Source organism: Scomber japonicus, chromosome 22, assembly GCF_027409825.1.
Source record: "Scomber japonicus isolate fScoJap1 chromosome 22, fScoJap1.pri, whole genome shotgun sequence".
NCBI classification, from domain to species: Eukaryota; Metazoa; Chordata; class Actinopteri; order Scombriformes; family Scombridae; genus Scomber; species Scomber japonicus.
In genome coordinates, this window is record NC_070599.1 from 25625492 (window position 1) to 25650073 (window position 24582).

The window sequence follows — 24582 nt, forward strand, 5'->3', positions numbered from 1 at the left end:
AAGAAAAACATGCAATAATCAAATTACAATTCAAGCAGGTTGTTCAAAGAGGACAATGATTTTATTAGTTGATATATCATTTATATGCTAGGATGTTTAGAAATGTTTAGAAGTTCTTTAAATTTAAAAAAATAAAGTGATGTTTATAATTTTGCAGATTTAATTTATAAGAATTCACAAAGCTTTTTTTTCTTCCTTGCCAAATGGGGTTAATTTGCTGTTTATCTAAGTGGATGAATGGATTCTATATTAAAATTATTTTTCATGACATTTACATCCACGGATATAAAAGTAATTTTAGCCATAGATAAGAGAAAGCCAGGCAGAAGTGTCATAATTCAACTAGTTCCTGACATTTTTTAGAATTTCAGCATCACTTTGTTTTTGATAACCAGTTTTTAATGTTGGTTTATTATAATGATGTTCCCATTTAATCCATTTTAAGATTCACATCTGTACAATATGTAATTTATTAAATAAACCATAAGTAATCCATGTATCTTTGAGGGTTTTTTTGCTTTTAGTATACTGGTCATTGACATGGCACACCTGACTTGCTTCCATGTGGTTTATTCAAATTTAAAAGGGTTAAACATTTGGAATACAATTGTTCTAAATATTACATATAATTTGGGGAATCATGTATTATCATGTCTCAAAGTGTAACCACCATTTAAAAGGCAATTTTGTTAAAATTGTGAAGAAGGCCAGAAGAAGTGTTTTTACAGTCTACATGTTCGATGGTGTAACCCTAGAATTGATAATTAATAAGACTTCATTTAAATTAATATTTACTTTAAGAATTACACTCCAAATATTGAGACTAAAACCATGTGTAATTAAATATGTATCATAAAAGGCCTGCTTTTGAACATGTACAGTAGCTTTAAAATACCTAAAGGTCCAATAAAATAAAATATATAATTATAATTATTCACATTTCTGCTATTTCATTACTGATATAAACAAAACTGTAACAATCAAACTAAATGAATTAAATTGATTTTCTTCATTAGATGCCATCTTCTAAAACATGGCTCATCACAGATCATGTGTTAATGCTGCTGCATGAAACAGCTGGATGGGAAAAATGTCTTCACCTGACCTCAACAACCTGACCTCTGTATAATAATATCACATCATCTCTGAGCCAGAACCTCTGAACTCATGACGGAGGACTGGAACCAGTTCCTCTCTCTCTCTCTCTCTTTGCACACTCACATCTTTTAAAGATACATTAAAAAATATCAATTAAAGAAAATAACCCCCACGATGCAGGCCTCAATGAAGTTGGGATCATAGTGGCCAAAACAGTTAGCTGCTTCACTCATCATAGGCCCCAACTTATTTTGAAAAAATTGTTGTTTTTTAGATATGTCCTGCTCAGTATTGACTAAATGCACTAAAATGTAATTACTACAATTAATTAATGTATTGAACCACATTTTAAGTGTCATTATAAAGATATAGAGCAAATAAGCATGTCAGTTCATGGTAGTTTTTTAACATATAAAGCTACGTAATATGAAAGTAATCCATATGAATCCATGTCGACATTGAAAAGTCCCAAAAAAAAAGCTTTCATTGTTCAGGGCCTTCCCTTTAAAGCCAAATGCCCAGCCAATTACCTTCCTCTGGCAATAGAACAGTGATATGGTACAATTAATCATTATATTCATTATTATTAACCCCTTAGCATCCACCTGTTTTGGGTAATTTTCGCCTATTTGGCGTACCCAAATGGAAAAGCTTATAACACAATAACTGCAAGTCCTAGATGCATGTATGATACACACGGCACACACACAACCTAAACTACATCAGCTCAAACACATTTTTTTTGTCTTCGCCTAAACTATGCAATTTTTGAATAACAATAACTAGGCAATGCTTTATGCCTATGTATATATGCATATACCACCATACCACATACCTTCTACATCTTGTCAACCACACCTGGATGAAGTTTCAGACCTCTAGGCCTAACCTTATGAAAGTTATGGCGTTTTTAGTTAGTGGTGTAACTGGCGTTCCCAAATCTCTCCAAAACGTCTCCAAATGGCCAAATTGTGCCAAATGCATTTACTCACTTCTGTGACACTGGAAACATTGCTGAAGCACTTTGGTGACTATAAAACCTTTCACCATGGTTCAAAACAGATTTTTTCACACATTCATTTGATGGGAGGGGTCTCCACATGTTTTTAGCTGGCTATATTGAAATATTGTCATGTGACAAGACACTACAGAATGCTAAGTAACAAAAATGACAGACTATACTGAACTGAATTTCAAACGAGGATTTTTTTTTATTCTTCAAATGTACTAGTACTATATGTACAACTGTGCCAATATCAACAAAATATGAACAATGAATAAACTATACAAAATATACAGAATATGAACTAAATATGAACAACATACAAAAACTATAAAAAGTGTATAAAAGTAAAAAGTAATGCAAATACTGTTGGGTTTGGGGGTGCAGTGCAACATGAGGTGGATGGGTGGGGGTGGGATGTTGATGCAGGTCCTTGGTCCAGGTGATGCAGAAGATGATCGTTGACGCTTCTGACGACTGCCCACAGCAGGAGAGGGGGTTGGGGGTCTGTCTGCTTCAGTCTCAGGCTCCCAATCTACATCATTGTCAGTCTGTGACCTACAAACCACAATGTAATGCACAGATGTAAACAAATTATAGTAAAAAAAATTACTCAAAAACATCAGAAAAATAACTGTAATAAACAGAATAATTGTAATTGGGGTAATATACCCAGTGTCTGGGCATTCACAATAAATAAAAGCCTAATGTAAAGTCAATACAGTAAAAAAAAAAATCAGTTCAATTTGTTTACAAGCTTGATAAAAAAAATCTAAATAAAAGTGGAATTAGGGGCACACAAAGAAAGAGGTGGATTACATAACTTTAGTCCTACAGTTGAAACTACAGCTACCAGGGGACAATTTGCAAAGTATTGTGCTGTGTAGTTGTCATTTAGTGGCTGGCAGCCATTTTGAGAAACGCTACTGTATTTTACAGTCTAAATAAGTCTAAATAATCAGACCCTCTCCCCTCCCCCACCACTCCTTGGCTTTACTGTGTTGTTTTGATTTAGTGGCTGGCAGCCACTGTTTTCACTTTATTCTACTGTACTTCTGAATAAGCAGAACCCCCCCCCACTAACGTTAATTCAGCTTTCATTCATGGCTAAATAAATAAATTAATAAATAAACAGATACAATCTATAAAGCATTATAAGATATATAAAGATACCCTTACTCACCGATCTAAGCTGTAGTGAAGTCCGTCAGTAAACATCTCCTCTTTCTCAGAGTCATATTCACTATCTTCACTTTCTTCAGATACCATAACCATCTCCAAAAGCCTCCAAAGCCTCTTCCAGTACATACTTGGTCATCTTTGTAGCTTTCGGCGTCGTAAAATATCCAAAATAGCCATAGAAAAAAGTTTAAATGTCCGGGCGAGCGTGCGTCACTACTACACTCATGCGCTATGCTCTGAAAAGTGAGCCTGCTAGGTAGGTTACGCGGCGTCATAGTTTGAGTCATACTACCCCCCCCCCCCCCCCCCCCCCCCCCCCATGGACATGCCTACCATCGTTGGAAAGGTAAATTTATTGGCTACAATCCTGAATGATTGACATGTCGATAGCCAATAAGCCTAGGCTATACTAGGGCCTCAAAGAAAAGAAGACCGAGCCTATTGGTCCTCCAAACTGGGAGCGCTTGGTCTCCTTCACGGGGTGTACCGGGATGAAAACTCAACAGAAAAAGATGGGGACACTTTTGTTTTGTAGGTAAGAAGATAAAGAAAACAAGCATACCCAACAACACTATACAGGAACTAAGGAAAATATCGCTAAGGCGCGGGAAAGTTTGGATTTTATTTGACGAACAAAGTTGGCAGACGGTGAACAATGGACTTTACAGGACAATATTCAGAAGCTGGAATAATTTTATGAAAAACCATTTTGATACTTTTGATCAGTGGAGTCTTATGAACAGAATGAACAATTAAGGAATGGACACATAATTGGGCTTCAAGACTGCTTCAAAGGTACGGAGTCGCTGTTTATTTTATGTACCTCACGTTTACCATGCCTGTAAATATTAATGATTTATTGTTTGGTGCTCATGATGTCTGTAAAATCAACTGGATGGTTGCATTGCGGAGACTCTAACCTTTCTAACGATGTATAGCATGTCCATATTGACGGAAGTTGAAGCTGTATATATTGCTGCGTATCATAATTTCTGCCGCGGGAGGGGCAAATCGCCCATCGGCGGGCGAAGGATGTTAAGGGGTTAATACATCATTTATCAAAACAAAATAAAACTCAACAACAACTGTTTAAGCAGTTTATTTTCAGTATGTATGTATAATAATTCAACAGCAATTTACCATGCAGTACATTGTCTTATTAGAGTGCAACATTTGGAAATATAAAGATATGTGACAAGGTTGGTATGATGATGTTCTGCTCAGCTGCATTTCTACAAACTTTAATTATATACGTATCAATCAAGGACGACAATGGTAAAGAAAAATAAAACACTTCATATAACAACTTTTTTTTTTACTTTGTTTTTAAAAAATGCAAAAAAAGAAATGCTAACAGCCAAATCAGTTTGACTTCATGATGCAAATTAAAAACAACAACAACAACAAATACAAAAAAAAAAAAAATGATGTAAACTACAGCTCACTCACTGACTCCAAGGCACCGCTATAGTTCCAGCTCGCCTCCCCCAAATAATGTTGTAAACTGTAGTTGCAGAATTCTGATTGAAATATATGATTGTTGATTGCTTTACTTTCTACTGAGGTTCTTTTTAAAAATTTTCAATATCAACAAAGTCAAAGATTAAAGATATGGTGTTATTCTCTCTCCCTCTTCCAGCTCAATTTACATTGTGCTATTTCTGCCTTCCAAGTGTTTTGCCTTCTGTTTGACACAAAAGTCCTGTTTCCTCCTTTTGGTCTCCTTTATTCTTTACATCACCCTTAATGTCCCCCCCTCTGGCAGCTGAATTCTTGTGTCTTCATTTATGGATGTCATATGCTCCTCTCCTCTCTTCAGGAATCTTCTCGAGGTGTTCTTCAAGCGATGGTTCGGCATAATGTCGACCTAGTGTCATTTGGTCGCAAAGCTGTAAACATCTCGCGCGATTACTGAAATACCGCGGTGTTTCAGTGATGCTTACAGCTGTAGCATTAGCAGCAGAGTAAAAGCCATCAGGTAAGTGTTACTTTAATAAACTCCTGGTGTACTTACAAACTTTCCAATGCATCGATTTATGAGTAAAGAGCGCCTGTGCTAAGCCATTCGGCTGATGGCTCTAACTCCACTATTTTACGACCAAATGAAAAGAAAGGGCTGAGGCGCTGAATAGATAGACCTCATGGTGCATATGACGCTAGGTCGCCGAATCAGCGCTTTAAATCAGCTGCTCTGGTTGTAGCTGTTTATTTAGTGTATGTGGTTTTTCCTTCTCGTGTTATCATCCCTTTCATCAATGCTCCTGTCCTGGTAATTTTCCCTCCTTCTGCTTGCATACCCTGACCTTCTGTTTAAGTATTGCAATATTTGTTTGCTCACCTTCAACTTTCTTGGTCTCATCATTCTGGATTTATTGCTAAATACTCAGGGTAGCCTCATTTTCTTGCTGAGTCTTAATCTCCATGGACAGTTATTCTATATTCTCCATGTTTCTCTTACTGTTGGCTTCTTTATTGTATCCAGATCATTCTTGGTATATAAATAAGACTATTTTACTTGATTCTTATCTCTTATTCTTTGTATCTCCTCTCTCTCTTTATGTCTTCATCCTCCAGCTGCAGTTTGAGTTTGTCTTTTTAAGTCCAGTCAGTGCGGAATCCATTTCTTCATCTTGTGTTATCTTGTCCAGATTTTGTCAGTGTCTCTTTTTTTGCATTTTTATTTCTCCATCCATCTCCAAACTGTAGTTTTATCACCTTCAGAGACTATTTTCTCCTCCTCCATATTATGTTTCTGGGTAGCCATATATTTTGCTTTGTCTCCTTAATGTATTTTATAATTTTCTTCCAAATACATCCCTACCTCCCTTACTTTATCCCTCCGATACACCCTGAGGTTTTTGTCTAATATTCTACATTTCTGCCTTCCTCTTTATCTATCTGTACTCTTCATCATTTACAATTGTTGCTCTTTCTTTTTTGCTTTTTCATCGGATTCACTCCTTGTATAAATGTAATCAATCCATCTATTTGTTTGTTTTCTTACATATTTACATGTAGGTAGTGGCCCACCATTTGTAAATGTAATATCTCCTTCTGTAGATGTAGATCATGTTCCTACTGTTGTAGATATAGGTATTTTTTTATGCGTAGATGGTGTTCCTTCTGTAGATATTGATCCTCCCTTTATAGATATAGATACCCCATATCTTTCTTGTCCTCATTACTCTGGAGTTTTGCCCAATTCTCAGGTCCTGTTTTAATTTGAGGTCACATTCTCTCCCTGACTTGTATCTGCATCATTTTGTGTTCTTGTTTCCTCCGTGGACAGCTGATATTCGGTCTTGGCCACATCTTGTTGTGTTCCTTCTGGAATTGGACTGTTCACCTCTGTGCTGTTGTTGGTAACTGAAAGCTGATTTGTTTGTCTATCATTTGGAGACTGGAGATTTTCTTTCTCATTTTTAGGTATTACATTCTCCCCCCCCTGTCCTTCACACACATTCGTCTTCTCTTTATCAGTTTGTTGTGAACCTTTTTCTTCACTCTTCCCTGTCTGATCCAAATGTTCTTTTTTCTCTTCTGCTGCCTGCTCAGCTTCTTGTTTTACATTTAGACCTTGACCTTTTGTGTCATTACTTTTAGGTTGTGTTTTCTGTTTTTCATCTTCCTTATCAAGATTATGCTCATTTTTATTTTTATGCCCATTATTCTCTTGTTGTCCTTCATATGCTGGATGTGAGACATTACTTCCTTCACTCCCTGTCAACTTTGGATTGTCTTCTGTCTCTCCTGCTATCTGATCTTCTGCTCCAGTATGTCCAGATTCTGTTTCCTTGTCTTCATCTTTCATGGAAGTCTGTGTAGCAGGGAGCTGATCTGTTTGCCCATCGGTTACAGGCTGAGACTTTTTGTCACCTTGTATATGTGTTGTGTTCTGACCTTCAGTGTTCTTGTCCTTATTCTTATCATCTTGTCTTTCCTCCTTTGTTGAACATTTAGCCTCATCCAGGGCCTCCGTATTTGTATCTGTCGCTGTCGGAGTCACTTGTTCTGAATCATCACTTGTAGAGTTGCTCTTGTCTCCAGATTTCACTGTATCCTTGTCTTCATCTTTCATGGAAGTCTGTGTAGCAGGGAGCTGATCTGTTTGCCCATCGGTTACAGGCTGAGACTTTGTGTCACCTGGTATATGTGTTGTGTTCTGACCTTCAGTGTTCTGACCTTCAGTGTTCTTCTCCTTAGTCTTATCATTTTGTCTTTCCTCCTTTATTGAACATTTAGCCTCATCCAGGGCCTCCGTATTTGTATCTGTCGCTGTCGGAGTCACTTGTTCTGAATCATCACTTGTAGAGTTGCTCTTGTCTCCAGATTGCACTGTATCCTCGTCTTCTTGGTGCTCCTGGGTCTCTGTGGATAAAATCTCACTTCCTTCAGTTTTCACTGTCTGATCTAAATTGTCTTTTGTCTCTCCTGCTGCCTGCTGAGCTTCTTGTCCTCCATTCAAACCCTGTGTCAACCCTGTGCCGTCTGTGTCAATATTTCTAGGTTGTGTTTTCTTTTTTTTATCTTCCTTGTCAAGATAATTCTTTGCTTCTCCGTTTCTAGTATTTCCAGATTTTGTTTTCTTGTCTTTCTCTTTCTTGACCACAAAAGTCTGTGCTACTGGGAGCTGATCTGTTTGTCCAACGATTGCAGGCTGACGGTTTGTGTCATCATTGTTGTTGTCCTTATTCTTATCTTGTTGTCCTTCCTTCTCTGCTACCCCCCCTTCTATCTGGACCAGGACACTGTCAGTTTTATTTTCTGTCATGAGCTGCTCTTCATGTGTAAGTTGTGATTTTTCACTTAAGGGTTCAGGAGGGATCTTCAGATCCAGGGCCTCCTTTGTTTCTTCTTCTGCTTTGAGTTTCTCTGTGTTTGTATCTTTTTCTATCAGAGGCTTTTGTTCTGAATCATCACTTTCAGAGTTGCTATTCTTGTCTCTAGATTCCACTGTTTCCCCGCCATCTTGGTGCTCCTTGGTCTCTGTGTATAAAAACAAAACAAAACAAAACAAAAATCGGCTATGTTGCAGAAAAGGTGTAAAAATGATAAGACAGATATTATCTGAAAAAACACAACATATGGTTTAAAAGTAGCTGTCAAATGTTTGGACATGGTTTCTCATTCCCTTGAATAACTGGTAGTGTGTATACATATTCAAAATTGTGTTGCTTGACTCTTAACAAAGACCAGGAGAAATTAGCATATTATTCCGGGTCCAGCTGCAATTCATTGGCTCCCAGTGTCTTTAAGAATAGATTTTATTTTCTTATACTTGTTTTTAAAGCTCTGTCATTCTATAGGCCCTCACGTGATCTCAGATCATCCACAGCTGGGTTTTTAAATATAAACAATTTTGTCCGTAAGAAAATAGAGATGTGATCTCTGTGAACATTTTTAAATGCAAGCTGAAAACATATTTATTTAATGTGGCTTTTAGTCATTTTAACATATTTGTACTGAATCTCTATATTTTATTATTATTATTATTATTATTATTATTATTATTATTATTATTATTATTATTATCTTTAAATGAAGTGTATTATTATTATTATTATTATTATTATTATTATTATTATTATTACGTGTATACATTTCATAAATAAAACTAATAGGGCTGTTAAATTATTAATTGTTTAAAATTTGTGATTAATTGTGGAATTTTAAGTCGCTTTTTGTGGCATATTTAAAGTTTAATCATTTTGCATTTCACAACAGTCTTTAATTCCATATTAACAATGTAAAGTGATTCTTACAAGTGTACCTTGATTGGCAATTAAATGAATGGATATAAAGTTACTTTATTAACTTGAATTTTAGATTTATTTCAAATCAGAAGAAGTGCAATGAGCCTGAGGTAACACAATGTCTACTTCAAAAATATAGATTGCCTTAAACAGAATAGACACATTTTCAAAGTGCTTGCTCTGTTCCACATTGAGAAATATGCAGAAAACATACAGCACATTATAATAAAGTGCATAATGAGCAAAAAATATTCCAGAGCTCCATTATCTTTGACTTCAGTCGAAAACTGAGGAACGTGAACAAAAGAAAAACGGGCTAATCAGTCATCATTGTACTACGGTTTTCTCCAAGCAGTCCTTTGCTATAATGGTTCGACATACAGAAGAACGATACTAAGCAGAAGTGCCCATTCCTTCTCCAAAGTTACAGGGCAATCAGACATTGGAAGTCACAACAATTGGCGTAGAGCAGGAATATGACAGCAGCAATACAAACGTTGTGTATTGTGCACAGTTTACAGAGGTTGAAAGCAATGGCAATCTATGACAGTTTTGAGTGAGTGAGTCAATGAGAAGCATGATTAAAGTGATTTAAAAAAATAACGCATTAGGCTGACAGCCCTAAATGATAATATTTCATCCTAGTGAAATTATTTTATGCAGCACTTTGATAGAGTCACTGTGATGGTTTAAGGTATGTTAGGTCAGTTGTGTGTTTACTTTCAACTACTACTTGCAACAGTCCTTAGTCATGTGATCACTAAAGTGAAGTAAAGTTAAAGTTCAAAAGCTTTATCTCTATATTGTTCTTTTATAATAAAGAAACACAGGTAAATAATTGAGTCTACATAGATTTTATATAATCCTTCTTTGGGTGAACAATGAATGCTATGCAGATATGTTATGTGAGAAAAATTGACATATATGTAAGCAAAAACAATTAATCAATAAATCAAATCTATTAAATCATTGTTTTGTCTACAATACATAAGAAACAGGTGAAAAATGTTGTGCCCAGAGGATGTTCTGTCCCAAACCTAAACATATTGTCATATAATTTAAGATGCTGGGATCACGGACTGTTGAATACTGACTTTAATTAATCAATTATTAAAGTAGTTAATGATTAATTTTCTGCTGATCAACTTAACAAGTAATTGAGTAATTGATGCAACTCTGATCAGTAGATCTTCAATATTCAAGCATTTAGAGTTTTTGCATCACAATCAAAGTTATGATAGCAGGTTACAGACTTACTGTATTCTCTGAGTTTGTTTTGTCTCCATTTCCACCCAAGAAAGACAACAGCAAGAATAAAGATGATGCCTACAAGAACACAAATCATGGCAGAAGAAGGTGGTCTGGAGACATAGTCTAAAATGGTAAAACACAAACAAAGTTATAATTATTTAATTTAGAAGTCATCCATTTAAAGCTAAATACTGATATTTCCATGAACAACTTACGACCTGGAGGAATTTTCACAGTCACGTCACTGCTGACAGTAGAGAAGGCATCAGGACTTTTGACTGTCTCTGTGGGAAACAGACAATAGGTGTAATAATTAGCCAGCCTCTGCATAGATGATGAATTATGAACATTATTCAGAAGCATTTACACTCACCCACAACTAGTTGAACATCAGATTGTTCACTCAACCGTGGAATAAAGCATCTGTATGTTCCTTTATCAGAAAGTTTCACTTTGGAGAGATTCAGTGAGACATCTCCTTTGTTTAGACCTTCGATGGACACTGATGTTCTTCCCATGTATGATGGGTTTTGATCCTGGAGGTTGTCCTCTCCTGACCGCCGCATATGGACAAATCTTGGGTTCAGGTCAAGTCTCGACCACTCGAGCATCTCGTTGAAGACATCTGTGGGAGGTCTCAGGTGGCATGGCAGAGTGACATCATCCCCAACCATTGCCACTATAGGCTGAGGTTGACCAATCGTCTGAGAGTGACCTGAAGAAGAACAGTCTTATCTTTAGGCCGGGAACACACTGAAGAGCGGCGAAAAGCGGCCGCACTTCGACACACCGCCGCCACTCCTGCATTTAGAATTGAATAAACTCAAAGACAGTGTACATTCGAGAAATTGTGAGAGCACTGGATTGTTTTCCCAAAATTTGGATTTGAAACTTAATAAGAGTTTGGTACAGGTTGAATCTGCTTCATTTTACTGTTACATGTATTGAAAACCTGGGTGTATTATTCAAGGTGGACATACACTAAATAGAATAAACAAAAAAACAAAACAAAAAACAAGACAAAGCAAAGCATGCAACACTTATATCACCAGAGATAAGGTAAAGCTGAGGTTCATGAGAATGTTATCAGCCTTTCAGGTATTAGGTCATAAGTATTAAACGAATTAAAAATTGGATTCTGTAATAGATGAAATTAAAAGGACCAACAATGTTATCTGAAGTCATCCTGAGAGTAACATGAATATCTGTACCAAATGTCATGGCAATCCATCCAAAAGTTCATTATTTTTTCATAAATAAAGAGTTATGGGATAAATACACTACAGGTAACATCATTATATTAATATGGATTAATGTTGAGGTTGTGATTGTCTGTATAAAATTTCATGGCCAACTGCCCGATCGTTGTTAAGATATTTTTGTGAACTCTGACCATTGCAGGTGAAGAGTCAATACGCATTTGGGCAGAGTTGTGATAATCAAGTGAAGGAGCCTTGATCACTCTTGCCCCTGATGATATCACCTTTAATTTGGTGACATCTGAGAACAGCCCTTTGATTTTCCTGATGCTACAGGACCTGCTCTTGTTTTGGCCCTTCTCAGTTAACATTGACATCTAACTGTCTGAGATTCACCTTCCGCCATACTAAGATGGCCCTGGTTCCTATCTGAATGCAAATGCCCTCCCTTCCTGCCCTTCCACTTGCTGAGTGCTGTGTTGACCTTACTATATAAAATGCTTTCATTTCATTTGCTCTGGGTCAGTCCACTATCAATTAACAAAACCATAACAGCACATTTTGAATAAGGAGTGTTTTTCTTCAACACAGGCATGAGTGCCAGCAGCTCAATGCTTTCATGTAGCAAATTAAATATTTCAACCATACTGGTGGTTTGTGATGAAATTTTGTATGCACAGTCATCATCTCCAAATCTAGAACTTGGGGAACAACAAAAATATCATGGATATCTACATCAAATCCACACAATAGTTATTAAGATATTTGACTAGAAACAGGGCCTTCTGCTGTCACTGAAATAAATCAATGATAGCATCATCCTAAACTCACCAGTAGGTGTAGTGTGTCCTTATTAGCCCATATATTTGGGTCAGATGTGTCATGATGATGTATACTCAATAGGCTGATAACAGTCAGATTGGGTGCAACACGACTCTGAGTTAATCATTTGTCTCTAAGACTTTCAACACAGGACTACAACTGTACAGAAAAGGAAACAGCAGTGCTTATCATCATGTATCAGGAACATTGAAAGTTAATGATAAACTTGAGCTTGTGCAGATCTTTCTCACTGAAAGCAATAACCCAGGTGATATCAGCACATTACCTAACTGACCTCAAACACTTACCAGTCTAACAAATAAACCTAAGATATTTTCACTTTCACTTTTACCTGTGAGGTGACCTGCAGAGTGAGAGACTCTAGATACCCCTGCTGGGTTTAAACTGCAACTGATGGGATTATTTTTGAAGTCAAAGCAACTCTGCCCTCTGAAATAGGTCAATCTTCTACTGCCACTGTTTTATAAGACACATGGTACAATGGAAACTAAACTCATGATGAGTTCTTACAATAATACAACTCAGTACAAAGCATCTTCAACATTTTAAATAAGAAGCAGTCAGTACAAACAAATCGCCCTCTCTAAAGGCAAACCACTAACATCAAAATGTGAAAATAAAAGATAAGCAGCTTAAATAACCCTCTAAGAGAAAAAACAGTACAAACCTATGTGCCCTGAATGAGACATTTCCAAATAAATTTAAGATTGATCTACAATTTCTGCACTCTTCAAAATGTCATATTCACATTACACATAATTGCACTGTAAACTTTACCTCTCGCTGAGCTCTCACTATTCAATAGCATGTCTTTAACCTGTAATTTAATGCTCATTAATGTGATGGGCACAAGTACTGACATTAAAGTAATTCAGTATTTAATAACATAATATTATTAGTAATAATAATAAAGTGTAATAAGGTTTAACATTAAGAATGAAAACATATATCACTCATGCCGTCCATAAACACAACCTTGTATATACAATTCATATAATTTTTGTCTTATAGTAGCATTTGAATAAAATGCTACTCATTAATAGCTACGGGGTGTCTGTGGACATGTCGATGTGTCCTTGGGTAAGACACTTAACCCCAAATTGCTCTCGTTGCTGCACCAATGGTATATTAATGTGAATGAATGGTTAAATTCCCCCTGATGAGCAGGTTGGCGTCCTCCTGCCATCAGTGTATGAATGTGTGTGAATGGGTGAATGAGTTGTGATGTAAAGCGCTTTGAGTGGTCGCAAAGACTAGAAAGGCGCTATATAAATACAGTCCATTTACTCAAAAAACAAACAAACGGGAAAAAACTGTAAAATGTAATGTTGTAGATCCCCTTGGACAGCTCAGCCATAAACTCAGCCTTTTACACACTTTGTCTGTATGACATTGTGCATTCATTTTGACCTTTTATAATAATATTAGTGTATACATTACCTCCATGAAAGAGCGTTAGGAGAAAAAAGGCAACAGCGTGATGGGAAATCAAAACGCTGAATGCACTGGGTTGAGCTTTATGTGACATTCTCTCCACCTGTTGAGGCATCTGGCAGTGCTGAAAACCAAGAAAAAAATCAATTCCAAGACAGAAAACAGCACAACTCCAGATTAAAAAAAAAAAAAAAGATTTTCAACTTCAATCAATCATCAATCAATCTTTATTTGTATAGCGCCAAATCACAACAAAGTCATCTCAAGGCTCTTTACACATAGAGCAGGTTCTAAACCGAACTCTTCAGGTTTTAATTTTAAAGAGACCCAACATTCCCACATGAGCAAAAGTGGCAAGAAAAAAACTCCCTTTTAACAGGAAGAAACCTCAGAACCAGAGAGGGGAAGGAGAGGAGAGAGAAGCACAATGAAAATCAACAATGAAGCTAGATCTTTCCTTTCATCCTTTCTTCCTGACTGCCTTGTAACATTTCAACTAAACTTGAACTTGAAATGTGAAATGACAAAATAGCTTACATTTAAAAATTATTTTTACACACACATTAATTCAGCATGCATAGGCTGTTAAAAACGAGTCAAGGTAGATAGAAGCCCATACAATTTGAAGACAGCAAACTAAAAAAAAAGTCATGATTTCCCCATATTTAAGATTCGAATTACAGCAAAGTTTAATTTGAAAAGGATTACGTACCGTTTTCCGTGAGTTCTGACAGCTTGAAACGCTGAACGTGGTCAAAGTCCTTCAATGAAACAAAGACTCTTATCAACTGCCACACTGAAGCTCAGCCCACTCGACTCAAGTCTACATTACCAGTGTTGTAAAAAAGATTGGTGTATTAGAGACACCATAGGCTCTGAAACAAAAAAAAACAATTAACAAAGATTAAAATCAGATCATTTAATTTTCTTTGAGGTTGGCAGAAAAATTAATAATTCACAGAAATTATTTAGTCAAAAAGCTCCAACCAGTGAGTGTGTAATTTTTTTTAACTGCTGTATTTGTGCATGTCTCTGTACCGTAGCCTTTAAGCTTTTATTTAAAACTCTGTTAATGTGTTACATTTAAATACAACTATCCGAACTTTGATCTAGTTGCCAGGTAACTGATCATTACTACTATAAAATAATACAGCAACTTGTCTGCAGGCAATAAAAACAGGCTGTTTTATCATTATTGCTTTAGTGAACTAGAACAAAAGACAGATTACAGGTCTGCTGATTTACTGCAGAGGGCAGAGCAGGATTTCTTTTTCATTAAGTTACTGTTTGCCACTGCTTTTTATCAAAGGAAATGTCTTTGACTTTAAAGTCATATTTAGATATGATATGTCTTGGTATTTTGTCTTGTGGTTCCTTTACATCAACCAGCCATAACATTAAAACCACCTGCCAAATATTGTGTAGCTCCTCCTTGTGCCACCCCCCGGATGACCGAGCTTCTCACCCTATCTCTAAAGGAGAGCCCAACCACCCTACGGAGGAAGCTCATTTCGGCCGCTTGTACCTGCGATCTTGTTCTTTCGGTCACTACCCAAAGCTCATGACCATAGGTGAGGGTAGGAACGAAGATCTGTGCAGAGTCCTCATTACTGCAGACGCCGCACCGATTCGCCTGTCGATCTCACGCTCCATCCTTCCCTCACTCCTGAACAAGACCCCAAGGTACTTGAACTCCTCCACTTGGGGCAGAATCTCATCCCTGACCCGGAGAGTGCACTCCACCCCTTTGCGGTTGAGGACCATGGACTCGGATTTGGAGGTGCTGATTCTCATCCCGGCCGATCCAGTGAGAACTGGAGGTCACGGTCTGATGAAGCCAACAGGACCACATCATCTGCAAAAAGCAGTGACCCAATGACCTGGTGGAGTCCAACCCCCACTGGAAACAAGTCCCCCACAGGACTCCCCGAAGGACAGGGTTGAATGTCTTCTCCGAGTCCACAAAACACATGTGGACTGGTTGGGCTCCCATGCACCCTCAAGGATCCTGCAGAGGGTGTGGAGCTGGTCCACAGTTCCACGGCCTGGACGAAAACCTCACTGCTCCTCCTGAATCCAAGGTTCGACTATCCGATGGACTCTCCAGCACCTCCAAATAGACTTTACCAGGGAGGCTGAGGAGTGTGATCCCCCTATAGTTGGAGCCCTTCTTCAAAAGAGGGACCACCACCCCAGTCTGCCAATCCAGAGGCACTGCCCCCGATGTCCACGCAATGCTGCAGAGTCGTGTCAACCATGGCAGCCCCACAACATCCAGGGCCTTGAGGAACTCGAGGCAGATCTCATCCACCCCCAGGGCCCTGCCACAGAGGAGCTTTTTAACCACCTCGGCGACCTCAGCCCCAGAAATAGGAAATGACACAAAAGAGACAAAGTTGATTAGAAAATAAAACAGGAAATAAGAATGTAAAAACTGAGGAACTAGACGTTATAGATGTGAGAAAACAATGGTGGAAATTAAGCATTCAGTTCAGGTTGAGGTATTTTTGACCCACAGGCAACATTCTCACATATCTTCACCTCAATTTTTCAAACTTTGACCATGTTTTACATCCACCAGAGGCCCTTGAGGGAGTTTCAGAGATTTCCCAGCAAAAAGGGGAACCACTTATTTGCACTATAAATCCTTCTATTTGTAACATCATGACAGAAAACTGATTATCGGGTTCAAATACTTCCTGTAATAAAACATCTTAAAAATTGAATATATCATTGAAGCACACTGATATTCTCACTTCTTGTGGAAATATACCAATGTTTCAGTGAACAGATCTTCTTGAGGACATTTACAGAATTTTCAGTGTACCCCCCACCCCCATTTTTATAGACAACGTAGTTAACGCAACTGAAGACTCTTACCCTAATGTGGAAGCACCTCCCCCTCACTATCCAACATGTCAATCACAGTGTTTCCATACCCACATACAAATTGTAATAGTCATGGTAAACCTACATATCTACAAACTACATTGTTTAACCATAGTAAATGCACATTATCCAAAAACATAAGGACATAAACAATAATATGTACATATAGACACATATCTATACACATCAGTCTATGAGTGTTACATACTCACTTCATGGCACTCAATAACAATTAGTCATTCAATCCCCTTGGTGCTAAGGTTTTTAATGTTAAGATCCAATGTTTCATACTGGTTTAAGCATGTCTCTGACTCTTAGTGCTGTTTTTTTTTCTGTGTCACAAAACCTGCAAGTGGCAATGTTTTTTGTCATTAAAGTGTGCTAATAAAACCCTTAAAAGCAAAAGTCTTTTCAGAATGGGTCCTATGGTCTAATTTGCATCAGTTTAGAGGTGAAAAAGTCTGAGAATCACTGTTCTCAAACACATCTGCCTCACATAAGAGTATACAACCGGAGCTACAGTCAACTCAACGCAAGAAGTGATCTGAAGTATAACCTGCACAGGAAGAGGAAGTTTTCGCCTCCATTATATTTAGCTCAGTTTCAGGCTGACGTGCAGACAGTCAGCAGCAAGACACCATGGAGGTTACCGCTTTCCGCATCAGACTGTGTGAGTACTCAATATATGTTCTCAAATAATAAAAGTAATTAAAAGGCATTTTGAATTTAACTAGTAAATGTAAACTAGTAAACTAGTAAAAGTTGAACATAACTTGGTGTGTGGATCTAGTTGGTTATGCACTTTAGTTAAACTAGAAGAAATCATTTTAGCCAATTTACAATTCAAGGAAGTAATTAATCCATCATTATTCAGAAATACTTAACCTTGTTTTTTCACAATTGATATTTAAAGTGTTGCCCAAAATGTTTGATTAATCTCCAACATTATAATAATGAGTAAAATGACTCTATAGTTATCATATTGAGATAGTGATAATATATAGATTGTACATACAGCATAAAAGCATCTATATACAGGGATCTACCGTTTTGTCTCTCCAGTGATCAGTGTGTTGATTCTGCTGGTTGCACATGTTGAGGAAATTGATCCTCAGCCGTCTGGTAAGTAGTTAGTCCGTCAAATGTCAAAAGTTTTTGTATAACTGTTCTCAAATCCAAACCTTGACCTGAAAGATCAGTTGAAAAAACTCAAGGCTGAATGGATAAATAACAGGAATGAGCAAATGAACTTGAGAAAATAATGGTATTACTTATTTTGACATCTAAAGAACCCATGCTGACAAAACTCAGCTAATAGCTAACCCTAAGTAGTTTTCCTCAAACTAAAGAACAGTAAATCCTTCTCATTAGCCGTACACCTGATTCATCTTCACCTTGTTAGTCTGTCGATTTTGAATACGTGTCAGCAGTTTATCCACATTACAAAGAATGTCAGTCTGATAAAAGAACAGCCCATATTTCCCTCACCGTCTCGAAGTGTATTTTAACTACACTGAGTTTCTAGCTTCAGGCAAGGTGTTCTTTTAACAACATATTACTGAATCATGTTGATTGTAATTTGCTTTGTATATGCAACTTTTTATTTATCATCTGGGAAGTGACTCCTTAATGTATGTTCTCTGTTTCTTTTGTGTCAGTTGCAGATGTTCGTATTGTTCCGTCCAGACTGCAGCTCTTTGTATATGAATCTGTTTCATTTACCTGTGAGGGGTCTGCTGGCTCAGCTGGATGGAAAGTGATGAACAACAAGGGAGTCATTAAAACAAATCCAAATCCTAATGTAACCTGCAATAACTGTATTGATGTTGCCATTGAATCAGACAGTGGAGAGTACTGGTGTGAAGGTGAAAAAGGACAAAGAAGCAATGCTGTCAACATAACTGTCACTGGTATGTTTATTCAACGTGAAGTGTTTGAATTTAAATCCGGAAAATGTTTAACAACATCTACATCTTTACCAAAATATTAACAGCTGTAATTTTGTCCAGCTGGTTTAGTGGTCCTGGAGAGTCCTGTCCTTCCTGTGATGAAGGGAGAAGCTGTGACTCTGCACTGTAGAATTAAGAAAACCTCCTTCAACATCACAGCTGATTTCTATAAAGATGGCATCTTCATCAAGACTGAGTCCACAGTCTACATGACCATCCAAAGTGTCTCCAAGTCCAACGAAGGTCTCTACAAGTGCATCATCTCTGGAGCTGGAGAATCACCAGAGAGCCGGTTGGCTGTGAAAGATCAATGTAAGAAAACATGTGAATGATCCTTTGTCAGTCTGATTGTTGTTTAAAGCTAACTGCATGTGTGTGTCATGTGAACCTCTGCAGGAACAGTAAGCACTCAGTACACCACATGTCTGAACAAAATGTTGAATTGGCCAAAAATTCCTGAAGCAATTTGTTAGCCATGCGGCACATTCATTGCATGCTGGGTTTAGCCTATATGACATCTGTGTGCAGCTGCGTGTATGGACACTGCTCATTTTGTTAACTACTATAATGTCCACATTTTCTGGGAAAGTCAGTCAGTCTGTACAAACTCATGTATGGTAATGCAGCCAAAAACTGAACTCACAAAACTTTGTTTCTAATTTTAGTGGAGATCCCAAAGGACCAGGAGGACTCAGTGAACCAAAGTAAGGATCCATTGGTACAACCTGCAGACAAAACAGGTGAGGTGAAAGCAAATTTACAAGGTTGTTCATCACAATGAGAACCAAACCAAAAGGCAAAGGTCCAGAAGAGACAGGCAGGATAACCTGAAATAAAGTCTAGAACGCTATGCCTTAAAATCCATCTAAATTAAATTGCATTCATATCATGTGTTCTCCTTTGAGCATACAGTATAAATATATTATTTAACTCTCTACATACTGTAAAAATATACCTTTTTCTCCATACAGCAAATCAAATCTTGCATGAAGAAATCATTTAATTTTCTGTCTTCTTTCCAGAATCTCAGAAAGAGATGGAATTTCCCCACTTTTACTTCATCCTGATGTGGTCTTTTATGGCCCTGATACTGACGCTACAGCTGCTGGTGATAGGACTGCTTTACCAGAAGAAACAGCTAGGTACACATATTATCCTTGATATAAACAAAATGAAGGAAACACCAAAGTAAGAGAAGTTCATGGAAGCAAGTTTCATCATTGAGAGTTCAAAGTGTGCTTGTAGATCATTGTTAAGGACCAATGAAAATGTTCAGGTTGTGTTTTTATAGATTCTTGCTCCCTTAACATATTTCATGTTTAATCTGTTTTGGCAATCTTGTTGGATGTGGAGAAGCTTTTTGTAGGTGCTGCAGGGATTAGAGAATTGATTTGTATTGTAGGAGAGATAGGGATGTCTTATTCCGTGCATTTTCTGTTGAAAGTTGATTTTCTGTAAATTGCTTAAGCATTCTTGTCTTTTCATGTCTTGTGTAACTGTCTTCTGTGTTTCATCTGCTTCTTAGTCCACTCATAAGTCAAACAAATTGCTTTGAATATAGTGAAATTCAAATTTAGTCTGAAGTCCGAAATTTAAAGAAATTAGTCACAGTTAGAAAAAACAACATATCTACTATACCTCTATGCTTATGTTTACGCTACTCTAATTTTTTTTTTCAGTCTTACTTGAGGCCCAGATGAGTGATCCACACAAGGACCTTTATTCTGTCGTCAACAAAAAACATGAAAAAGAAAGGTAATTCCTTTATGTTCAGAAAAAGGGCAACCTGTTGTGTTTTTGATTTTTTATTAGTTGTTAATACATATTTTGTCTTTAAGAAATGTTTGAAAGCCCGTGTTTTAAAAATTCTCATCGCTGTCTGTCACACGCTGTTTCATTTTTAGACACTGCAGATGCTGCTGATAATTTGAGTGTCTGCCTCGACAAACCACAGCAGCAAACGACAGACAGAAAAGGTTAAGTTCAGGTCTCAAGATCTGAATGTCATTCTAGTATTAGTTCATTATACTCAACTAATCCAGGGTTACTAGCCTGAGTGTAGTAACTCTTTAAATTGCATGTGCATTAATATCTGCTATGTATTTCCTATTGCCTTACAGGTCACAGAAGAAACACCTGACTGAGGGACATAAAAGTGTTTACTTAAAGTGTTCAGTGTATATCTGAAAAATTGTATCTAGTTCAAAGATCTTTTTTTATTTCTTCATGATAACTGTGTAATATATTGTGCATTTAATGGCAAGTTAAACAACAATTTATGCTCAGTTTTCTTTATTTAATTGTTTTCTTTTAGTTTGAGTGTGATAGCAGGGATCATCTGAGCGCTTCAGCTAACTCAAAGTATCAGTGTCTATTTTTAAGAAGCGTCAGTGTGTTAGTGGAAAGGTTAAACCACGTTACTGTAGGTGCTCTGTGTGTTCACACCATTGTTTCCGAGAACAAAGCTGCACCTGCACGTGTTTGTGGTCAACTGCTAATGCTGTGCTGTTATATCAGTTTGAAATAAATAGACACACTGTTTTAACTGTCAAGTTCCTTTGAATACTCCATTTGCATAACAATGTTTTTCATTAATTTGTAGAGTAATGTATAAAACACATTCCACCTTAATATAAAAGCAGATACATAAGTATTGGTAAAGATAAGAAGTTTTTCTCGTTCATGGCAGATGTCTCACAAGGAGAAACACTGTCATTCTACTTTGTAGTTTTTCAATGTATGGTTTTGAATGACAATAAACTTTGACTTTAATAATAACACTACCGTAATTTTTGAATAACACTGGGAGATTTCTATGTGTTGGACGTTAGGGGAGCAAAATCAAGCTACCGTTTGAATGTTATAAATAAATTGTAGATGTGGTGCTGCCTTCTTTCTCACTCATCTGCTATATCAGTCTTAAACACTCAAACAGATAGATGTTAGAGACAGATAGATTATGAACATAAACAAGTAGTAATAATAAGTACTCAGATGCTTTACTCAAGTAAACTTCAATACATCAATAGTAAAAGTCCTGCATGAAAAGTATCCATTTGATGTATTTAAAGTATTGCAGTAAAATACTGAAACATCAGTGTTAGAGCAGCATGTTACTGTTTACACTACTTTATATACAGTTAGCTAGTTTACACTACTTTATATACAGTTAGCTAGTTTACACTACTTTATATACAGTTAGCTTGTTTAGTCCAGTGGTTCCCAACCAAGGGGTGGGGCCCCTCCAAAGGGTCAGCAGATCAATGTGAGGGCACATTATCCATTGTGTCAAATCGTCATTTGAAAAATAATTAAGCTGTCAAATAAATGTAGAGGAGTAGAAAGTACAATATTTCCCTCTGAAATGTAGTGGAGTGGAAGTATAAAGTAGCACCACATGGAAATAAGTACAAATACCTCAAAATTATACTTGAACTTGTAATTCCCCTGTTGAACTGTGGTGGCAGTGAAAAAGAGAGACTTTGGTACAAAATATTGTTTATCACTTTTCTATTACAATTGCTACTATTTTACACCTTTCATTTTTTCCATCTACATTGTCAAGATCTTTACACTCCTATCCATGATTTGTAACAAAAATAAATAAATCTCTGTTCTGGAAAACTGTAGACCTGGGCAACCCTGTTACTTATTCCTGAAGTATATAAGCAACCTAAAATGTCTTGCTTTGTCCAAACCAAGATTTCACAACCCAAAGATATTCACTTTACTGTCATGGTGGACTAAAGGAAGCAAAATAGACTAAAAGAATCATAAAAAATATAATATTCATATTAGAGGAGATGGAACCAGTAAAAACCTGGAGTCTGTAAAAAAAATCCTCAAAATGATTTATTGTGTTAAATGTGTAAAACTAAAAGTCATACCTGCTGTAGCATCAGCACCAGAAATAAACTGCACAGGAAGAGGAAGTTCTAACCTACATTACATCTATCTACACTTAGCTGATGCTCAGACAGTCCGCAGCAAGACATCATGGAGGTTACAGCTCTCTGCATCAGACTGTGTGAGTACTGAGTTTTCCTTCAGCCAGTTATTTGTTTACATATATCATTTAAAACATGTATCAAATATTTCTTCTGTTGTCCCTACAGTGTTCAGTGTGCTGTTGCTCCTGGTCGAACATGGTCACAGTTATGCTCAGAGAGATGGTAAGTAGGAAATAGTTAATGATTTTCTTACAGACACAAAAATATTTCCTTCAGTTAGTCTCATGTAAACCAGCCAAACCAAAATTTATGATCGCTAATCTCAAAGATGCACATTTTAGGGAACTTTTAGAGTAGACAAGCAGAATCCACCCTTCATCTAAGGTTGATAACACATTTCTTTTTTCACCTCATTCCCCAAGAAAAATCATGTATGTTGTCATGAGGGGGGGGGGACATAATAGGACTAATGACTTCATAGAGGATTCGTAGGCTTGTTTTTTATCTGTTGTTTTCTCTCTGTCTGTTATGCAGATGTTCTTCAAATCATTCCAACCAGACAGCAGTTCTTCACATACGAGTCCATCTCTTTCACCTGTAAGAGTTTTGTTGGTTCAGCTAAATGGATCGGGGTGAGAAACACTGAAGGATTCATCCCAACATGTTTAAACAGCACGGTGAGGTCACCTGTGACCTGCACCATTTCCAATGCCTTTGCAACGGACAGTGGCGAGTACTGGTGTGAAACTGGAGGAGGAGAAAGAAGCAACACAGTAAACATCACTGTCACAGGTATGTTTACTCTAAGTTAAGAATTTCATTCCAATCAAAATCAAAATATATACACAAACACTTTACTTTAGCTGTTCAATCACTATGAATGGAATACACACAGAATTTATCTAAATAAATTCACATTTAATTATCAAACTGATGGTTTTCATTTAATGTAAAGTTAGCAGACTTATAGAAATAAATTAAAACAATTGTAACACATACTAAGAACCACTATGTAGATGAGGGGGTGATGGTGGGAAACAACACATTACAAAATAATGCAATCACATATATGTTTCAAACCTGTCATAATTCTGACAATGATGATAATTCTGTAGAAGTGAGTGAAATGCACTGTATGCATTGACAAAGTAAATGTTAATGTTATTTACAAAACTGTATTTCAGGTGGTTCCGTGATCCTGGAGAGTCCTGTCCTTCCTGTGATGGAGGGAAACAATGTGACTCTGCGCTGCAGAAAGACGGCAAATCTTTTAAACCACACAGCTGAAATATATAAAGATGGCCTCAAGACCGCCTATTCTGGAGTGATGACCATCAACAGTGTTACCAAGTCTGATGAAGGACTCTATAAGTGCAGCATCTCTAGAGCTGGAGAATCACCAGAAAGCTGGCTGACTGTGACACACAACAGATATAAGGACGGTAAGTGGGAAGAATTGATGTTTATCTCTACATGAGTTCCACAGACTTAAATAATTGACTAACCCTAACCCTCCAAAACTCATTTTAATCAACTTTAAAATCATCAGTCCAGTGTAAAGAATCTAAAACAAAACCTTCCCTGACTTTCTTTATTGCATATAACAGTCTGTGGCTGATTTTTATGTAAAGAACTGGGGAAGAAATTGAGTCTGGTAACATCACTGATGGGCCAGAACCCACCACAACACAGAGTCCAATACCTAAGCCTGAAAAACAAGTTTTACTTAATGAGCCCGACCTCGTCGTAGGTGTTATTTCTCCAAAGGCTCAGACTCTGCAGCTGTCTGTTGGCGAGCTGCAGGTCTTTCCCCCTCGTCTGTTCCCTCACACACTCAGACTCAGCACTGTAATACCAGCCCCACTCTGCCCCAACCTGTTTCCTCCAGAGCTTTCAGGCACACATAGCCACACATTCTCACTGTTAGATGAGTGATGAAGTGCAGGACAAAGACAGGACACAGATGAAGCAAAAACTCAGCCCTGGGTGTATTTATTACAATGATCAGTCACATGGACAGACAACATGTGA

The 24582-nt window shown here is 37.2% G+C and overlaps 2 protein-coding genes across 2 annotated transcripts; one reads left to right on the forward strand and one right to left on the reverse strand.

Annotated features, from left to right (window-relative positions):
- Positions 1-6500: 6500 nt before the first annotated feature.
- Positions 6501-10961, reverse strand: LOC128383614 (clumping factor A-like). Its single transcript, XM_053343210.1, has 3 exons — positions 10661-10961; positions 10503-10571; positions 6501-8269 (listed from the first exon to the last, which is right to left on the reverse strand). The coding sequence occupies exons 1-3, from the start codon at positions 10959-10961 to the stop codon at positions 6501-6503; spliced, it is 2139 nt and encodes a 712-aa protein (XP_053199185.1).
- A 6324-nt stretch (positions 10962-17285) lies between these two features.
- LOC128383615 (low affinity immunoglobulin gamma Fc region receptor II-b-like) lies at positions 17286-21217 on the forward strand. Its single transcript, XM_053343211.1, has 9 exons — positions 17286-17322; positions 17715-17774; positions 18311-18562; positions 18662-18913; positions 19267-19341; positions 19624-19743; positions 20281-20356; positions 20506-20577; positions 20722-21217. Exons 1-8 carry the CDS (start codon positions 17292-17294, stop codon positions 20522-20524), a joined length of 885 nt encoding a protein of 294 aa, XP_053199186.1. The 5' UTR covers positions 17286-17291; the 3' UTR covers positions 20525-20577; positions 20722-21217.
- Positions 21218-24582: the final 3365 nt, after the last annotated feature.

What these genes read in the sequence shown, in the direction of transcription:
- LOC128383614 (XM_053343210.1), bottom strand. Translation starts at nt 10,961, where the DNA reads ATGGTTGGGGATGATGTCACTCTGCCATGCCACCTGAGACCTCCCACA. An exon ending in TGATGTTCAACTAGTTGTGG is followed by an intron (nt 10,572 to 10,660) that starts GTGAGTGTAAAT and finishes TGTTTCCCACAG; the next exon opens with AGACAGTCAAAAGTCCTGAT. An exon ending in TGTGAAAATTCCTCCAGGTC is followed by an intron (nt 8,270 to 10,502) that starts GTAAGTTGTTCA and finishes TTTTATACACAG; the next exon opens with AGACCAAGGAGCACCAAGAT.
- LOC128383615 (XM_053343211.1), top strand. Translation starts at nt 17,292, where the DNA reads ATGGAGGTTACCGCTTTCCGCATCAGACTGT. An exon ending in GTTGGCTGTGAAAGATCAAT is followed by an intron (nt 18,914 to 19,266) that starts GTAAGAAAACAT and finishes TTCTAATTTTAG; the next exon opens with TGGAGATCCCAAAGGACCAG. An exon ending in TTACCAGAAGAAACAGCTAG is followed by an intron (nt 19,744 to 20,280) that starts GTACACATATTA and finishes TTTTTTTTTCAG; the next exon opens with TCTTACTTGAGGCCCAGATG.